Source organism: Camelus ferus, chromosome 13 (assembly GCF_009834535.1).
Source record: "Camelus ferus isolate YT-003-E chromosome 13, BCGSAC_Cfer_1.0, whole genome shotgun sequence".
Taxonomy (NCBI): domain Eukaryota; kingdom Metazoa; phylum Chordata; class Mammalia; order Artiodactyla; family Camelidae; genus Camelus; species Camelus ferus.
The window spans coordinates 57,058,104-57,075,391 of record NC_045708.1 but is presented as its reverse complement, the minus strand read 5'-3'; the positions used below and the strand labels follow the sequence as shown (position 1 = coordinate 57,075,391).

The following is a 17,288-nucleotide window of genomic DNA, read 5'->3' as shown; positions in this document are numbered from 1 at the left end:
AAAACAGCTTAAGTGGCAGACTGATGCTAGTATAATTCCATCCAATAATATGCAGCAGCAGAAAGAATGACCACCACCTAAGTGCAGGGTGTGTGCGGGTGTGCACACACACATAGGAAAAGGGCTGGACTCGTACTAGAGATTACTTTGAGGGAGAAATGGAGGCAATCATTCACATTTTAAAATTCTATTTTCCTTAGTATTAAATTCCTCCCCTACAAAAAATCGTAGTATTCAAATTTGAGGTTTTTTTCATGTACAAAGAATCAGTTAAAGAAGAAATGATGTTGTGGTAGCATAGAGGAAGAAGAGATTAATGCCAGGAAATAATTCCAAATCTGGAGCCTAAGAGACAGTTTCTACTCTCTGGGAGGATAAGGGAGATAAATAGTTCTCAGGTGGCCATGACACAAGTACAGAGGCCTGCAAGAGAAGTAAAAACAAATCGTAGGAGAAGTCAGGAGAGAGCTATGACTTTAAGTATGTTACCTAATAATTCATGTTGTTCCACCACCTGCTGTTGAGAGGAAAATTCAATTCATTTGAAATCATTTATTCAAATCCCTAAACTGAATGGCATATTGATTTTGATGTTCATTTTCACTACATTCAAGAGGACTTCGAGGTGGAGCCCTTTCCATTTTTAAGTGTCCCTGAATCACCCATGATTGTACTCTCTGAATGGAAAAAAGCAGTCATAGTGGAGGGAGATGGTGTTTTGCTTGGTTTAGTTGAATATAACAAACATTTGTTTGTCAAGTGCTGTGCAGGGGCTGAAGAAGGGAAGATGAAAATTCCATGTCTTGCTCTGAACACACTTCAAATCTGCGGGGAGAACAGAGGCCTAAGATTGGAGCTGTGTTCCGGGCCTTGTGGGAGAGAAGGGGAGTGATACTCAGGTGGGGATGGAGGGTATTGGCAAAGAATTCTGAGGAGGAGCAGAATTTGGACCATAGCAGGATTTACCTGGGGAAGGAGGTGTAGAAGGCAGATCCATGGGTGTGAGACAGTTGCCTGTTGGGGGAAGGAGTCCACTGTTTCTGGGTTGTACGTGGTAGAGTGAATGGACAAAGAGAGGGGTGGGGTTGAGGCCAATATGGGGACCAAGGTCAGACTCTTGAGGGCTTTGATTGGAGAGTTAAAGAATTTACATTTTATACTGGGCAGGATTTGACAGGTTTTAAGTTGTAGAGTTAGATTTAGTATACAAATGGATCTGTCTGGTGTAGAGAAGCGGGCAGAGACACCAGTTAGGAAACACTGGCAAAAGATCCTGACGTTCTGAACTAGAGCAGGTAGGGGAAGTGAGCAAGTGTCTGAGAAACTCTATCTAGAAAGTCAATTGAGTTGACTTGTGCAGATGAATTCATATATACAAAGGTCTGAGGCCAGTGAATGGCAAATAGTAAGCTATTTGGTATTATTCTTAGACCCCCCCTATGTTATCTCTGATCTTTAGTACCTTCTGCTCTGACTTCTTGGACTATCCTTCCTCTAGTACCCCTCCCTCTGGACCCACGGCTCACTCTAATGTTCCTATGATAACACATTCCGATGGTATATGTGCTCTCTCTGGCTATGGGCTGCTGGACTGCACATCTGTGTCTCATCTGTATTGCCTTCCCCAGCACCCAGCATACTACCTCACTCAAAGTCCTCAAGACATTTTTGGCAAAGGTAGGAGCTAAAGCCCATAATATCTTACACATACTATTTTCAGCTCAAAATCATGCCTCTAATTGTAAATAAATTTGGTATGGACACCCATTCTAAAGTTCCTGCTCACAGCTCTTAGTATGTTGTGGGTTAAATCATGTTCTACATACTTATGCTGTGATCTCTCAGTCTAATGTGGAAAATCTGTGTCATCCAAGCCTTTGATTTCATCATTAGCAGATGACACTTCAGGACAGCCCACCATGTTTAAACTGTGCCCTGGAATCTGGCTCAGCCCTCACAAAACAAACACACTCTTCACCACCTTGAGGCTGATATTCAAAGAATTAAGAAAATCCTTTCTTTCCTGTAATAATTAGAATGGCCCCCTAAAAATGTCTACATCCCAATCCCTGAAACCTGTGAACGTGTTACCTTACACAGCAAAAGTGAATTTGCAATTGTAATTAAGAATCTTGCAATGGAGAAATTATCAGAGATTATTCAGTCTCAATGTAATTACAAGGGTTTTTATAAGAGAAAAAATAAGGGGGGTGGAGGCAGGAGAGACAGAAAAGGAGACGTGACAATAGAAGCAGAGTTCAGAATGATGTGGGACCATGAGTCAAGGAATGTTGAACAGCTTTGCACACATCTTGCTAGAAAGGGTAAGAAAACAAGATTCTCTCTTAAAGTTTCTGGAAGGATCAGTCACAAATAACCTTGCCAACCCATTTTCAGCTTCTAACTCTGAACTCTAAGAAAGTAAATTTGCATTGTTTTAAATCAGTAAGTCTGTAGTAATTCATTACAGCAGCAATAGGAAACTAACACCTTTTCCTAGCTTGAATCTCAGTGGTACAAACAGTATCCAGTTTATTTGTTCCCTTTGATGTAGTTCCAATATCTCAAGAACTACTCTTACATTTCACAGTGTCAGAGTAAGCAGGGCTCCTCATTCTTTTTATGATTCTAACCAAGATATTGCTGTAGCATCAGCCCAAATAATCCCAATATTGTAAATTTCCATCTAAATATGGAAGTTAATTTGACTCAACCCAATTTTCTGAAGTTTTGCCATTATTTTTGAAACCATTCTTTGACTACAAATTTGAAAGCAGCTATAGTCATCACTCTACCCCTCTTTTTCAGCTTCCATTTTGTGTTCACATATTTGTTTATCTGGTTTTTTTTTTCTCTTAGACTGCACCGAGTGATAAAAGATGCTTTCTTAGACCACCAGCATTCAAATCACTTCACACTATATCAACTGAAGAATAACTCTGTTGGTGTTTCCAGAATAAATAATGCCATTCCCATTTGTTGATGAGTTTAAAAGTGTCAGACTATTCAATTCATAGACTTTTATATTAGAAGCTTCTCAGACCTAGAAGACTCTGCCCTGCTCAGTAAGGTATTTATTCTAAATGTAAATTGTCCTCACTAAGTTGATGCTCTATGCTGACCACCTGGTTTATCCTGGCAATTTTGGTATATTTTTATATGACAATAAAAATCTTTCTTACTGGTTTTTAAATGAGAAATATGCTCAGTGTCTCAGACATTATCATCAATTTTCAAATTTTCATTAATGTAAAAGTGACACTGTGTTCCAAAATCTATAAAATTTTAGAGCATAAGAGGAAGAGAATGAAACAAAACGATAGGGTATGTGCTAACTGATGTTCACCTAGAAACCTGGGGTCCAGCTCAGCCCCTGGCCGGTGCCTGCTGTGAGGCCCTCCACCCTCCCTCACTGCTCTTTCTAGGGCCTCTTCTACATGCTCTAGAGGCAGACTTCTGGATGTCATGCTTCAGTAGTACTAGGGCTCAGGGACAAATTTTAAACATGATGCAGCCTTCCTGAGTCTTTCTGCAGACACTCCAGGGGCTCTTTTGTGCACAGACATCAGCATATTGGAACTTTTCTGCATTACGAATCTCTCTAAGGCAAGTTTACTAGTCAAGATAAAGAAGTGAAAGGAGTCAGTAAGGATATGAACAGATGCTCAACATCAGTAACCATCAGGAAAATATAAATCCAAACCACCATGACATACCATATCACACCTACTAGGAAGGCTATAATTTAAAAGATAGATGGTAACAAGTAATTGGTAAGGATATGAAGAAATTGGACCTTCATACGCTCCTGGCTAGAAAGTAAAATGACACAACTGCTTTGAACAACAGTCTAGCATTTCCTCAAAAGTCTACACAGAGAGTTATTGTACGATCCAGCCATTCCACTCCTAGGTACAGAACCAAGAGAAATGAAAACTTACATCCATGCAAAAACTTATGAATGACTATTCATAGTTGCATTTTTCATATCCAAAAAGTAAAAACAACCCAAATGTCTGTTGGCTGATGAATGAATAGGTACAATGTGGTATATTCATATAATGGAATATTATTCAGCCATAAAAAGGAATGAAGTACTGATGCATGTGACAGCATGGATGAACCTTGAAAACATTATGCTAAAACAAGCCAGTCACAAAGGATCACAAATTGTATGATTCCCTTTATGTGGAATATCCCAAATAAGCAAATCCATAGAGACAGAAAGTGGATTAGTGGTTTCCTAGGGCTAATGGGGGCTGGGGACCTGAAGGGTGACAGCTAAAGGGTCTGGGGTTTCATTCTGGGTGATGAAAATATGCTAAAATTGATGATGATGATGATGACTGTACATCTCTCAATGTACTAAAAAGCCATTGCATTGTACACTTTAAATAAGTGAAATTATGGCATGTCAATTATATATTAATAAACCTGTTTTATTAAAAAGAAGTGGAACGAATGAATATTTCCCACCAAATTATTCCCTGAGCTGCATCACCGGTTGCATAACCCATCTTACCTCCTCCAGCCACCTCTCCCTCCAGCCCCACCTCCTCTTTATTTAGGACCGACAGGATCAAAACCAGCAGCAGCTCCTGAGAGACATAGCAGTAAACTGGCCAGAATTTTACATGTTTTGTTTTATTTGTGAAATAACAAATGGTGGGGCCATTTGCTTAATCATTTGCTTCTTCCTGAAAATTCCTGCCAGAGCCCAACTGCATGCCATTTTTCATTATTTTCGAAGGGATGTTCACCTTACATATTTATTTCTGTTCTCTCATTGCATACTCTAAGGCTCTACTCCATTATGTCAACATTCATATATATTTACTTCTGCTGATTTCTGGTCATTTCTCCAGGTCCTGCCCTCCACAGAGAGGTGACAGCTGATTGTCTTTATAACAGGATCTGAGTGTTGCCATCTGATCCAAGCCTCCTTAGCCAAACTGTCTCCAGCCTCCCTTTTTCACTAGCTAAGCCACCTGTCTTGGACCTGAAACCCCCATTATTAGTCTCTCCTTTGGAATCAGGCAGTGAAGTCCTCCTTGAACTATAAATGTGCCTTGGAAAGGAAAGCATATTGATATACCCCCATGTATGTTCCCCAGTGCAGAGTCAAACACGACAGTTGCTCAGTCATGTTTTTAAAGAATGAGTTGGGACAGTCTGGCACATGCAGCATAATCTAGGGAGGGTATTGCTGCATGGATAACCTCAGCCCTGGGAAGATGCACAGAGCCAGGGAGAGCCTCAGGGCAATGAAAATCTGTTTACCTGGGTCTCTGAAAGAGGATGAAGATTTAATGTAATAGATCTTTCACTGAATTCCCAATTCTGCCTGTGGTGGGCCCAGGCTCCTTTTTTCCCTGGGACAAGGGTCTTCTTTCTTTATTCCATCTTAATACAATATTATTCTACAATTGAACTTCTGTCATATTGCAGCGGTAGTAGAAGTAGCTGCTCTCCCTTTGGGTACACACCTGCTAATAAAGATATATCTCCAAGCGCCCCCAGATCCAGCAGGGTGCAGGGGACTACCCACTGAAGGCAGGAGAGCTCCTTCTCCAAGGGCCTCAGCAACACTCTGAAGTTTATTAGCATGTGATGTGTCAAATAAAACTCACATCACATTATTAAACAATGGTTACATCTCAAGGTAGGAGCTGAACATATTTCATCGTTTCCACTGCTGTTAAATAAGGAGGTTGCCCTCAGCGGCTCTTGACAAGTACAAACAGTCAAATCATCACTGGCCTGGCACTGAAGTTAAGTGGCACCTCTTTCTCCCATGCACAAGCTGCTCCACGTGTCCACTTAAAAATTGTTTCTGATGGTTACGATTAGCAAAGGTGAAAGGTTCATGATCCTGCAGCCTAAGGCCCTCCGCTCTGACTTCTATTTCCTGTGCTTGCAATATACAAGGCTGCATTTCTAGCAACGTACAGCCAGAGGGGCTGGCTCTGCTTCTCCGGGAATGCAGAGGCAATGCTGCATCCAAATGTATTGAAGGCTTTGTGTCTTTGGAAATAAAATCCTCAAATCAGGCTGACCGAGTCTTGCCAATTTGGGCCCCAATTTAGATTGTACTTGGATCTATTTCGAAAGTGAACAATGACCACTCCCTGTGGTGTCAGTAATTGATGATACACAAGCTCTAGTGTGATTGCATGTTTAAACGTTATCTGATATACCACCCCGAGTGTTTCAATCATAGTTTTGGCTGTCCATTTCTTCCCTAAGTGTGCTAATTTTAGCACATTACTACTGAAAATAATAAAGTTTCTATTAGGTGCCAGAAAAATATTTAGCCCCATTACCTGATAGAGAATTGTTTTCTTTTTATAGGACTGTGATGTGGTGATACCCACCTCCTCACTGGCCATGCTGAGTTTCATATGTGACATGACAAGATGAGAGAGAAGTACTAGAAGCTTCTGATCTCTCTGTCATTCGACACGGCCATACCTGAAATATGCTAGAAAAAAATCACAGTGGGCATGATCCTGTTAAAGTGCTTCTTCACAGCAGAGCATCTCTCTACAGCCTAAAGCTTTTTTAAAAGTATCGATACTAATAGTCTACTTAATAGTTTAGAGACATTCAAGTTGTGAGTAATATAACTCCAGCAACAGTAAAATCCCACTGTAATGTGGTCTGTTAGGCCACTGGACCACAGTTACGTTTGGCTCTCTCAAATCTAGAACTCCGTACAGTGAAGGCCCCACGTAGATGGTGTTACCCTCTAGCACAGACATCTAAACGTTCCTTAAGCATCCACGGTGGCGTTTCCTAAGCTATCTGTATGTTTGGTCTGCATTTACATTTCTGTATACTTTAGAAAACAGGTTACTTTCTTGTAGCATTAAGTGCATAGATCTTCACACTGAATATTGAAGCCATGTTGAATATTCATTTATTCCCCCAGACATTTATTCAATACTGTAGTGGGTTACATTGTGACCCTCCAGAAGGATGTCCACCTGGACCCTCAGAATGTGACCTTATATGGAATAGGGTCCTTGTAGATGTACTTAAGGTACCATCAGATGGCTTTTCCTTTGGCAAATCCTGCCTGCTGATAGTTTTTGGTGGGCCAGTTATTCTTTCTGCTCCACTTCCTTGAATTCTTTTGCTGGCTTCCTTTATCTTAGTGTATAGAGCCCAAAGCACACTTAACTTTTAGGTTCTGTTTCATGTAATCTGATCTATAAGTATAATTTAAGTTCCATCTACACTCAGATACTGATTCAAATGTTTTAGCTTAAAATGTTTTTTTGCATAACCGTATAATATTCCTACATTTTTTCATTTACTGTAGAAATATTATAATACTGTTTACTCATTATTTTTCATGCATGAACTTTTATTTTCCTGTGTTATGGTGGAAAGTACACAGGTTTGGTGTAAAAAAATACCTAAGATTGGAGACACTGTGGTCTTGGGCCAGTTATCTAATCTTCACTAGCCTCAGTTTCTTCTACATAATGGTGTCATGGATTGAATTGTGCTCTCCTAAAATTCAGATGTTGAAGTCCTAACCTCCAGAACCTCAGAATGTGAACTTCTTTGGAGATGAGGTCTTTACAGAGGTAATCAAGTTAAAATGAAGTCAGTAAGGTGGGCCTAATTCAACGTAACTGGTGTCGTTATAGAAAAGGGAACCGTGAATACAGAGACATGCATATGAGGTGAATGGTGTGCAGAGACAGGGAAAATACAGCCAATTACAAGCTAAGGACAAAGACCTGGAACAGATCCTTGCCTAACAGTCCTCAGGAGGAACCAACCCTGCCAGCACCTTAATTTTGGCCTTCTAGCCTCCAGAACTGTGAGACAAGAAACTGCTGTTGGTTAAGCCACCCACTCTGTGGTGCTTTGCTACGGCGGCCCTAGAAAACTAATTCTAATGGCAGTACTACTACTAACCTTGAAAGGTTATTTGAGAAGATTAAGTGTGTGTCAGACATTGCTGATCACGTTCCCTTTTCTTCCTTGCCAGCAGAGCTCTGCTTTTTCTTCAGGTATCAGGAAGAGATCCATTGATCCCAAACATGTGGATGCGGTGTTTGATACAGGGTGAGCACTTGACACAGCTCCAGCTAATGAGAAGTGGGGAGACACTGCTGGTGGGGGGAGGGGTTGGGGTTGGGGTTCCTGGATAAGACAGATGGAGAAACACTGCCCTCTGTCACCCTTTGTCTCAAGGCTTGGAAGTGATGTGTGGGAAGACGTGATGCTTGATAGTGTCACAGCCGCACAGCCATCTCAGAATGTGGGAACGCTGGGGAGGCCAGAGGTGTCACAGAGGTGCTGAACTGATCAGGAGCTCTGATTTCATTGATTGGTTGAATCAATTCTCATGACTCCCTGTATCCAGACTGCTTGTTATACGAGAAAAAGAAACTTCCATTTTTTGGGTACACTCAGCCAGGGTTTCTCAATCTGAAGCAAGCAGGGCTCCTATTTAATAGCTGTGCACTCGTTAAGCACTGGTTCCCTTCCCCTCTGTCCTCCTGTCAAAGCTTCCGTAGCTTTGTTCCATTTTGCCTCTCGAGACTAATTCTTTCGGCTGCCTTGATATCCTGCTTCTCCACCTTTGGTTTCATTAATTTTCTTTTTTAAATTCTCTTCTCTCTCTCTCTCATACACACACACACACACACACACACACACACACAACAGAGTCACCAGCTCAGCTTTTAATATGTGAAAATTCCAGGGAAGTTACAGAGGAGGGAAATGTTGGAGTCCAGAGTAGGCTGCCCCCAAAAGTGTCTCCATGCTCTATTGATTATTTTGAATTAAAGTGACTTAAGAACCGGCCAAGGCAAGAGGGTCCCTCTGGCCGTCCTTTCTGTCTCCCTGAAAGCAGGAAATAAAGTCTCAATTCCCAGAGGAAGATATTAAGTAAGATGTTCACTTCCACGTATGTCCAACATTCTTAAATGGTTTAGTGGGGTTTCCTGGGTTAGGAAAAGAGAGGACTCCTTTACTCCTTTTGCCTGAGACAAGGTGAGTCGATTTCATTAATTTAGAAAAACTGTATTTAGCTTGTTCATAAGCATATTTTGTTCTTTTTCTTTATTCACCTCATAAAATTTGCTTCCTTCAGTCAATTTTCCCTAAACTGAGACCTCCTCTGCTGCTGTTTCAGGGCAACAAAATGATTTAGTCTCCCTGGTGTTTGTTTTTGTGTGACTTAGAGCACAATCTCCTGGGATAAGGACCTTGCCTTTTGAAAGATTTGCCTTATAAAGCATCCTATATACATTTAGGGGCTTAGAAATTACAGATGGAGTGTGCCCAGGGCTTTGGGTAGTGTCTGCAGCAGAGAAAGGATGGGAAAGAGGCTGGAGTCACTGAACAGGCTCTGGCCTTTTCCACCAGAAGGTCAGTGGTTTAATTTGGCTTAAAGTAACAGCAAGCAAAAATCCAAATGAGGAATGGCTTGGATGAGGAGGCAGAGAAGAAAAGGAAAGGAGTGCATTTTAAACTAATTTCCATTTAATATGTTATTGCCAACACTAGAAGGAGGTTAAAAGAGAAAAAAAGAGAAAAACATGTGTCTTCCTCCACCTTCTGGGGTCCTCCCCCCACACCCTTTGGAGTAATCACTGTGTACTATTCCAGAAAAGGTTTATGAATATGTGGCCACATATAATTAGAGATAACATTTACTAGTTTTGCCTTTTTATTTTGTATAAATGGGTTCACCGTAAATACTATTCTGCAACCTGTTCTTTTACTTCAAAATATACCTTGAATGTTTTTCCACATCGATATCCATTCCATAAATGCCTGAGTAAAAGGTGAAATTACTTTCCCCAAATTACCCCTCAGAAAAGGATAATTTGGGGGTTCCTGCCATATCTCTTAGATTATGGAGAGCTTTCCTCATTACTTAATTTTGAACAAAAGATTGTTGTTTGGGAAAGATGCATCAGCCTGAACCAACCTCAGTCAGCAATAATTTTGAATGCTTCTTGAGGTTTCCTGATGGAATTGATTAAAACGAGGACAAAAAATTGATCAGATTAGTTTTCACTCCTGGGAGTAAGAACTCAAAATTTCAAGCTTGACATTGTATAAACAAGCCTTTCAAAGATATTTTAATAAGTAACAGAATAGGCAGTTGTGTTGTGGAATCTCACATATACACCTACAGAATGAGTGATGATAAAGCAATTTTCCTGATGTTATGTGCATGGGTCCTTGCGGTTTGGGATAAAGTTTCTAGTGAGAGCATCATATGAGGGCCAACGAATGCTGCATCTCAAGTAACAGATGGAAATAAGTGAAGTGTACTCTAAAAATTATGTTAGATGGCAGTTTCTTTAATATTTAAATAATACTGACTCAAAAAATGCAAACAGTGAAAACATTTCCAAAGTAATAAGTTGCAGGATATGTGATCTTAAATGTGAGTGTGTAACTAGGTTCATAAATTAAACATAAGTAAACTTTTGACTATTTCATTTATAAGACTAAAAGCATGTACTTTTAAGTTAACCAAAACTTTTAAAAAATCTTCATCCTGGAGAATATGAGATTGCTTTCTACTGTAGGCAACTTCCTCTGAGAGCATAATGGAAGATCTACTCCATTCCTGAGGGCAGCCTAGTATTCTATAATAGAGGTGCACCATGATTTTTTTTGCCAGTTGTCTGTGATGGCCATTTATATTTTATGTTCTGCAATTACAAACAAGATTGAAATTAATTTCCTCAAATGTATCTACAGGCACCCTTGCAAGTGTTTCTATGGAATAAATTCTTCCAAGTGTAAACTCTGGGTCAATTTATGTTACAGCTGAACAGAATTTTCTATTCCTTTTTTACTTTCTCTCTTGCTCACAAGAAGTTCTATTACTGCAGTACATTTGAGTTACACTATACGCGGCGGTCAAAAGCAGCAAGGGAAATGCTTTATTATCTTATATATTTCCACATGGAAGTCCACAAAGCCCTTCTCCTCCACCCACCCCAGAGCACAGCAGGATCCCACCAGGGGAGGACCTGATACAACTGAGAATCTGGTAGATAAAAATCTGGAGGATGACTCGAAAGATAAAGGGACCATCTGGAGACAGAAAGAACCATGGAGAGAGGAGGTAAGAGAGGGCATAGGAAAGGAGATGAGAGCAGGAGCTCCCTAATTTTCATCTGAGTTGGACTCTGTGTAGTGTGCTAAGGGAGCTGAGAGGAAAAGCAAACGTATCCCCTGGGTTCCGTGTACACTTTGTTTCTGGTAATGGGACTCTACGTTCACACTCTGCCAGACAATATGCGTATTACTAAGAGGTAATGAGAAATACTGCCCAACTGCCCTCTAGAAAAGCTGGTTCAAATTCTACCCTCACCTAGAATTTCCCCCATATCCTCTCCAATGTTTTGTATCATTGACCTTTTAATTACTGCCAATGAGTGAAAAATAATATCTCAGTGGTATTTCTTATACATAATTTTAAGTATCTTTTCTTGGTCGTTGACCAATTCTATGTCTTATTCTTTGCCTATTTTGTTTTTGGTTGTTTATATTTTTCTTATTGATGTGTAAAGATCTTGTTGCATATTGAAGGAAATTAATGCTTTATCTGTCAAGTGGGGCAAATTATTCCATTTGTTATTTATCTTTTTATGCTGTCTAGTTAATTAATATTGCTATACAGAAGATTTATATTCTTATGTTATTGAATTTATCAATTACTTTTCTTACATCCTCTGTTGTGAAGTGCTGTTATATTTTAAGGCCAGCTGGTTAATGTATCAGAACACAAAAGCAATCAGAATCTCATTCTAGCCAAGTCATTTTGGACAAGTCACATAAATTTCAATGTTTCTTCCTCTACAGAGAGGAAACTTAATCCTTCTGTTTTTCTCTGCTGCCTTGAGAAATGAATGAGGCAAGGTTTATCAAAGGCTCTTGACCCTACACGGTCTACATGAGTGGTAAAGTAGTTTAGATCTGCAAATAAAGCAAACAATGTGAAGCATTTTTAGAAACTGAATTCTTCCAAAATAAACACCTGAATTAGGAAAAAGTAATGCAAATTTGTGAGATCAACTAAATAGTTTTCAAAAAATGAAGAGGATTTTATGAAAGCTTCTTTCTCCTGTTGGTCAAAACTCCCCCAAACCATCCTGGATACTGTAGGCTATCAGGTCACCTTAGTGACCCTCACAATTAGAAAGTTCCTTTATGTGTGGTGTCAGTAGTGGAGACTGATAGTTAGGGAAAAAAAAAACCTAATCACTTAGTCTTTAAAAATTATTTTAACTTAATTTTTAAAAAAGTTATTACATTTTTATACAATTTTTAAAGGTTACTCTCCATTTACAGTTATTACAAAACATTGGCTATACACCTCATGTTGTACAATACATCCTTAAGCCTATTTCATACCCAATAGTGTGTGTCTCCCACTGTCCTATCCCTATATTGTCCCTCCACTTCTCTCCCTAGTTTGTTCTCCATATCTGTGAATTTGCTTCTTGTTTGTTATATTCATTAGTTTGTTGTATTTTTAGATTCTATATATAAGTGATATTATACAGTATTTCTCCGTCTGACTTAGTTCACTTAGCATAATGCCCTTCAAATTCATCCATATTGCTGCAAGTGGCAAAATTATGTTCTTTTTATGGCTGAGTAGTATTCCATTATAGATAAGATAGATAGATAAATGTTATTGATATATGTTGCTGATGAACACTTAGGACACTAACCCACTAACCCACTAACCACTTACTCATCAGTTAGGGGTTCTAACCAATTAAGAACAGAAAGAACAAGCCAGTTGGTGATTACAATAGAGCATTAGTTTTATGGGTGAGTAAAAGCACAGGGGAATGTGGAAGGACTTTCTACCACTGTCTCTTGGGAACTCATGGTTCTGACTTGGCCACTAGGTACAAGCAGTAATGCAGAGATCAAGAGGGAAGAGCCCTGGCCGGGCTGCCAGAAGCAGCTCCTGTGTGGCCTGCTTACTGCACGGAGTCACAGGGGCAAAGCCCTCAGAGTGGGACAGACTGGTGTGCAGGGTCCTGGAAGAGCTCAGCCAAAGGGTGTGAGTTGTTACCCTGCCCTTGACTTGCCTGGTAAAGACACTCGGGCTTTCTGTATTCTCCCATTTCAGATGAGCCCTCCTCTGGGGAGAGTGAGGACACTAAGAGACAATAAGAGACTGCCCATGTTGAGGAGGTGCTGAATGGACTCCCTTGTCTTCCATTGGAAATATGAAGATGGAGAGAAAGAGAGAGATCAGTATTCATCTCCTAAGATTATGGGCTTTGATGCAGACAATCTTAGCTTTGAATCTACCAATCCTCGCTGGGCAGCTTTAGGCAAGTTACTTAAACTCTCTGACCCCTAGCTGCCTCCTCTCTAAAATGGGAAATGAATACCTACCTGCCAGGTAAGGGAGAGAATTTTAGAGACAATACATGTAAGGCACTTAGCAGAGTAACTGGAGCAGAATGTGAACTCCATAAATGCTAGCTTTCCTTCTGTATCTCCTAAATCCTTTATAAGGACCAGGCTTAGTTTTGCTTCTTCACCTTAGTGAAAGCGAACAGCCACAGATTAACCTCCCATCACGGTTTGGCTTCATGTTTTTGAAGTTAAGCAATACCATTTCTCTCACCCTCTTCCACTGGGGCCCAGATTTTCCAGCCTTGGACATGACCATGGCCCTCTTCAGAGCCCTCCTCTCATCCTCTTCATTTCTCTTCTTTGTGGAGCAACAGACTGGGCAATGGGCTCTGCTCTCAAAGACCAAGGAGATGCAACAGGCACAGGGACAACAGACTTCCTTCCCCTGGCCCACCTCTGACCCCCCCCCCAAGGCTGCCCACAGGTACACCTCACCCCCAACCAGGACCTGGAGAGTCCCTTTCTTTGAATTCATGTGGTGTCAGTGACTCCTCATTTCCTACCATTCCAGATACTGTAGCTCCCCTTCCTCAGAGAATCCTAAATTACAGTTATTAATGCTCCTGACTAGGTCCCCTGAAGAAAGCAGACCATCTGGTACCTCTGGCGAGGTTTCAAATTGTAATTGTTAAAAAATGAATCCCCCCAAATAAATTAAAAATAAAGGAACAAATACCAAACTTTTCAGTTCTTCACCCATGTGAAGAAGGCAGATGGCAGAATGGCCCCAGCGCTGGAGAAAGCTCCCACCTGAGGCCACAGAGCAGTCAGCCTTAAAGGGCAGTGACTTCAGGATGCAGACATATGGAGAGGTCATTTGTTTCTCATTTACCCAACAGATAAGAATATGGAAATAGTCTCAGTCCATTTGTTTGATAGGCCTCCTAAGCCAGTGATAAACAAATCAATACAATTAGTTTTGGCTCATCATCATTAAGGAAACTTCACTGCTGGGACCTAATTTAATTGTACCTCTTGCTTCACAGGAAAGGAAACCTCTGGAGATGGGTGGCTTCTCTTGGGGTTGTAGTGGTGTGGTAAGGGGTGGGGTGGCTCAGTGTCTGTATGACTCCTTGAGAACAGTGTGCATATGTAAGACACAGCTGGGGTCTGCCCAGGATGCTTCTAAGTGCTCCTGCTACAAGTTCCTGGGAATTCATTTGAGCAAATCTGCATTCTGTGTGAAGCGCAGATATAACAATGCTAACAAATTGAAACAATGAATAAAGGTTAAAATGAGGATGTCTAATCCAGAAATGAAATCAAACCAGAAGCCAGAATGCCTGGTGTGAGTCCTCCACATCCCTCTGTGATAGTGACAGAGTTACAGAGCTGCCTTTTGCCCCAGCTTTTCCAGCTGTCTCTGGCACATTACGGCTAATAGGCAGCTAATTACTCTGCAAACAAGACCTGTGAACTCAGTGTTGCTTGTACAAAGCACTCTTTGGACCAAAGCTAGTTCTTCATAGACTTAAAGGTCTGTCTACATCTCAGATGGATTATTTCGTATGGACGAGGACCCATTTCACATCTTTCCACTTCCTCCCCTCACTTCCAAGTAGAACGCATCTTTAAACGTTAAAGAGATGGTTGTCCAATTAGAATAGTTGAAATTTTGATTTGGAAGTGATCTTAGAAATATCTGTGTGGCCAAAATCCTAAGTTTCAAATTAGGAAACTAAGGCACCGAGTAGCCAACTTATTTGCCTAGGTTACCCAGCAGGATGTGGACAGTTTGGTACTTGAATCTAAAACTCCGTTGGAGGGTTCCCTCTGATACAGCCTAACAAGTCCCTATTTCCAAAATTCCCTGCTAAGGGAGACAAAAAACAAAATGTTTTAAAAGTTGAATTTACTCTTAACTTGTAGTCCTTTCCCACTGGGTTCCACAGAGATCATCAATGAAGAAAAATTATTTGTCCAAGATTAATGCAGCTTCTAGCGCACAGGAGCCAGTAATCAATTAAATTTTTGGAATTGACTTCATATCTCTTTCCTTTTCTAAGTACAGTGAGATACATGTTGATTTAAAAATCCATATTTAAACATATGTATATTACAACTTGGAGGTGAGTTACCTGAAAGTCTCCTGACCTTCATCAGACTGTGATGTGAGAAATAATTTTTTTTATTAAGCTAGTATAATACAGGGACTGATTGTTACAGTACATAGCATTATGTAACCTGACAAATACGCAAGACTTTTCACATCATTGTTTGAGATTATAAAGGTAGCCATAGCATAGCTTCCAACCAGAGAAAGAAATTCTCCCCTAAGCACCTGACTAATTCATATGCAACAATATTATGACAAGTATACTGTGATTTTTAGCACCCTTCTCTAACAATAGCAAAATTAACTCCTTCTGTTATTCAGAAGGAGTATTTATTCACTCCACTTTCTAACACTAGTAAAAATGTTTATTAAGTAAGTACCTAACACACACACAATACATGCACTCTGTGAAGGTTAATCTTATGTGTCAACTTGACCAGGCCTCAGGGTGCCCCCAAATTTGGTTGAACATAAATCAGTAGACTGGGTAAAGCAGACTGCCCACTTCAATCACCCTAATGTGGGTGGGCCCCATCTGATCAGTTGAAGGGCTGAACAGAAATAAAAGAATGATCCTCTTGTGAGTAAGAAGAAACTCCCCCTGTCTTTGTATTCAATATTGGCTCTTCTCGGGCTTTGGGCCTGTAGGCCCTTGGAATGGAGCTACACATTATTGGCTCTCCTGGGTCTCCCATCTGCCAACTGCAGATCTTGGGACTTGTCAGCCTCCGTATCACGAGAGCCAATTCCTTATAATAAACCGTATATATATATTCTATCCTTTTGGCTGTGTTTCTCTGAAGAATTCTAACACAGGCCCAATGAGTGTTTGTAAATGAACAAATCGATTAGAAAACTTAATTCAAGAGACTTGACAGGACCAAAATTTCTTCCAAGAAAGAAAAACAACTTGACGTAAAAACAGGATTCTCCAGTAGAATGTCAGAAATGAGACAGTAGATATTTAAGCTGGTATGGGTCCTAGAAAGCATAGGAAGTGATTGAGATCCCACTTAGGCCTCAAAATGGATGGGAAATGTATTCAGAAAATGGAACTAGAGCTGTGTTCAGAAATCCTACCACCAAGATTGAGTCTAGGTTGTGATAAACACCAAGACATTTTGACGGATATTCTACTATGTGAAAAACACCATAGAGCTGCAGAGATTTACAGAGATATGAACATAGACCCTACTAAAGGGCCTGGGCAGAGATGAAAAAGGAGATCTGGTAAGAAAGAGGGGCAGATCTGGAGGAGTGGGACAGCTACATGCACCTGCTCATACGCTCTGAGGAAATGGCCCTGCACCCATGCAAGATTTTCAGATTGTGCAGATTCATGGTAATCTGCTGTCAATTTGAAAAGTTCTGAATGACCAAATCCAACATCTCTTCTTTTAACACACATGGTAAAAGAACAATGTGGGCCAAATAAATAAACAATACATGTTAAACCTGTTTTGAAATCAGAATACACCATACAATAAAAAGACAGAACTGATACCAAATGTTTGCACTGTCTTTTATTCTGAAAAGCTGGAAACACACCTATATATGTTATCTCATTCAAAGCAGGGACACAGGTATTCCTTTTGGTCAGTTCAGAAAGGCTCACATTTTAGAAAACTAGAAGCTTTCAAAATAACAGGGCACATTTGAGAAATAATCAAAATCAGGAACCAATATTTAAGAGATATTAACAGAAAATCGGGAGTAAAAGGTAGGTTTGAGCAGAGACACCAGGGAGCTGACGAGGTGACAGCTGTAGTTTCCGTCTTTCTTTCAAACTAAAATC

General features: G+C 40.3%; 1 protein-coding gene across 13 annotated transcripts in view; it reads right to left on the bottom strand.

Annotated features, from left to right (window-relative positions):
• Positions 1 to 17,288, bottom strand: part of ST6GALNAC3 (ST6 N-acetylgalactosaminide alpha-2,6-sialyltransferase 3) — a 545,718-nt gene that overhangs the window by 160,988 nt on the left and 367,442 nt on the right. Inside the window, exon 4 of one of the 13 annotated variants that reach the window (XM_032494603.1) lies at positions 2,843 to 6,481. The exons of the other annotated variants lie outside the window; for them this stretch is intronic. Coding sequence (XP_032350494.1) covers positions 6,379 to 6,481 — 103 coding nt within the window. The 3' untranslated portion in view covers positions 2,843 to 6,378. Of the gene's footprint in view, positions 1 to 2,842; positions 6,482 to 17,288 lie in introns of those variants that run through there. 13 annotated transcript variants of the gene reach the window in all.